This window comes from Adelges cooleyi, unplaced genomic scaffold (assembly GCF_023614345.1).
Source record: "Adelges cooleyi isolate 19-005CV unplaced genomic scaffold, UGA_ACOO_1.1 ACOO_flye_CR_arks_rails_tigmint_CR_PRNA_247, whole genome shotgun sequence".
In the NCBI taxonomy this organism is placed as follows: Eukaryota; Metazoa; Arthropoda; class Insecta; order Hemiptera; family Adelgidae; genus Adelges; species Adelges cooleyi.
Window position 1 is genome coordinate 14864354 of NW_026095912.1, and position 2711 is coordinate 14867064.

A 2711-nucleotide genomic window follows, 5' to 3' on the forward strand; every position below is an offset into this window, starting at 1 on the left:
GCTAATTTTTAATAAATTAATCTTTAGTGTTTTATTTCCCTGAAGTAATAAAACAAGTAACAGCCCCAATAAATTGAATTGATCGAAGTTGAAATGGTTTTTAAAAACATGGGCAAATTGTCATATTCATAATTTACATTCTAGGACACATTAGAATAAAGCGAAATAAAACAAAATTATGTCAGTTTATGTTATAAAAACATTTATCCTTGAGGGTAAAAGAGTTTTTACATTTTTTTTTATTATTCCGTTTTTATCAAGACAAATTGCTTATCATCCGTTAATCGTAGTTTGCTGATTATAGTTGGAAATTAACTATTAGATTAGTAATTTATTTTATAATAACACACTGATATGAGTATAATATGGTTTTGAAATACAACAATATATTGTTCTAAAGTGAATTTTTTCATAATTATATGGATCCAAGAAAGGACTCCACGAAAAGATATCTTTTTTTAATTTTTAAGTCCTACTAAGTCTCCCTGGAATTGTTTACATATTTTAAATAGAAATTGATTAAATAATTTGTTTAATATGATAATAATAAAATGGTATAATGTTTTTTCTTGGCTGGCTAAAATAATAACACTCTAATTTAACCTCATATCGATTCAAAAATGTAACGAGTAAAAAATTAACATATTTTTTAATGTTTTTATTTATAACAACGGTTTTACTAACTACATATTCGTCATGAAAAATAACGAAACCCTATTTAATATGATTACATTAAATTAAAATAACACTATTAAAAACTTTGCTTCAATAATTGATTACGGTCTTGCTTCTATTTTATCGTAAAACCCTTCGACAAACTTTAGTGTCGTTGAAAACATTACACGGAGATTATCTGGTTTAGGACTCTTATCCGACGGATTAAAACGATAAGACCTAAACAGTGTTTAGATGACAGTTTTATTGACATATTTTTTAATGCTTTTAGCAGTTATTTAAGTCCAAAAACTAAAAATAAAGACATCGATATGAAGAATATAATACACTTACACATTAATGATGTCTAAAACCGAGAGAATATGCGTTTAGGTAACTTAAAAAGTTTACAGAAAATATTTAGTAAAACGAGACAACACCGACAAATTGGTAAGCCAAAATAATAACCATAACCGAAATACCTAAAATCTAAAAAATAACAAAACCCTATCTAATATCATTACAAAATATCCGAACAGTACAATATAAATGTGTAAATAATTTTGGTTCTAAAATCTGCTTCAATAATTGATTACGGTCTCGCTTCTATTTTAACGTAACACCCGTCGACAAATTTTAGTGTCGTTGAAAACATTACACGAAGATTTTCTGGTTTAGGACACTTATCCGACGGATGAAAACGATAAGACCGGATCAGAGTTGAGATGACTGTTTTCATTTGAAGCATTGCATATTTGTAACCGGGGCAATTCCTATAACCAGCACTAAAAGGAAGAAACGAATACGGATGGCGACTGCGACATGCTTCGGGCAAGAAGTTGTCCGGGTTGAATTTCTCCGGATCGGGATAGATTTGCGCATTAAAGTGTAACAGAGCAGGGAAAATTAGGAACGTTGACCCTGCAGATATTTTTAAAAATTACTTTACTTTGTTATTTTAAGTATCAATTGTGGATAGTTATCAAACAAATATATCTATGGCCGTACCTGCAGGGATTAAATAGCCTCCAATCATTGTTTCCTTTTCTACGTTTCTGCCAAATAATGGGAGGGGGGGGAAATGTCGCATAGTTTCTTTGATTACACGTTCCAAGTATTCCATGTTTTGTAAATCATCATAGGTAGGTTGTCGATCGGGATCGCCAGAAGAAAATATTGTCAATAACTCTTCCAACACCTATTATGAGGCAAAGAAAAAAATATACAATTTTTTCGTTACCAAGAATACCCAAAACGTGTAATTTTAAAATTTATATAAAAATACAAAATATGGGTTACTTTATTTTGTACATCCTGATGATGAGCCAACATAAATATTATACATGCGTTCGTCATAGCTGTTGTGTCTTGACCTCCTAAATACCACATAAAAAAAAAATAGAGAAAAACAATTCCTCTTAATACGCATGTTAAAATATATAATAAACATACGACCAATTCTTTCCAAAAGTCATTTTAAAAAAAAAACACGTACCAATTATAACAGTAATTATTTCATCCCGTAATTGGTTAAATGTCAACTGATTTTCATTCTCGAGCATTATCTCAATAAACGATTTAGATTTAAGGCCAATACATTCTTCGTTATATTCTTCCTGATTGTTTATATTGTTCTTCAATTCTGTATTTTTTCTCTGAACTAAATCGTCGATGAAATTAAAAATTTTACTTTGACTTATGTCATGTTTACGTTTAAGCGAAGAAAACTGAAAGAGACTTTTGTTCCAAAACCACGGGTGTGTTATTCGGTATTCCCAAACCTAAAACCAATCTTCATTAAAAAAGGCTGACATGCCAACTCAAAAACATCATCGGTAAAGTACTTATTAGTTATAAAGTGTGCCTTGTAATATATATTCATTCCAGAAATCATGAAAATATTGAACGTATACCTTTAGTATGACATGTAAATTCTCCACAAATACGTGCTTTGCGTTTTTCTGTGCATTAAATTTTACATCCAAAGCGGTTCTTCCGATCATCTCCATTGTCGCCATACCGATTGCCCAGCTTATTTCACATTCATTTGTATTATT

The 2711-nt window shown here is 30.0% G+C and overlaps 1 protein-coding gene across 1 annotated transcript; it reads right to left on the minus strand.

Annotated features, from left to right (window-relative positions):
- Positions 1 to 692: 692 nt before the first annotated feature.
- Positions 693 to 2368, minus strand: LOC126836813 (cytochrome P450 4C1-like). Its single transcript, XM_050570460.1, has 4 exons — positions 2150 to 2368; positions 1954 to 2030; positions 1663 to 1852; positions 693 to 1575 (listed from the first exon to the last, which is right to left on the minus strand). The coding sequence occupies exons 1-4, from the start codon at positions 2214 to 2216 to the stop codon at positions 1247 to 1249; spliced, it is 663 nt and encodes a 220-aa protein (XP_050426417.1). The 5' UTR covers positions 2217 to 2368; the 3' UTR covers positions 693 to 1246.
- Between the last annotated feature and the right edge of the window lie 343 nt (positions 2369 to 2711).

What these genes read in the sequence shown, in the direction of transcription:
- LOC126836813 (XM_050570460.1), bottom strand. Translation starts at nt 2,216, where the DNA reads ATGCTCGAGAATGAAAATCAGTTGACATTTAACCAATTACGGGATGAA. An exon ending in AATAATTACTGTTATAATTG is followed by an intron (nt 2,031 to 2,149) that starts GTACGTGTTTTT and finishes TGTGGTATTTAG; the next exon opens with GAGGTCAAGACACAACAGCT. An exon ending in ATCAGGATGTACAAAATAAA is followed by an intron (nt 1,853 to 1,953) that starts GTAACCCATATT and finishes GCCTCATAATAG; the next exon opens with GTGTTGGAAGAGTTATTGAC.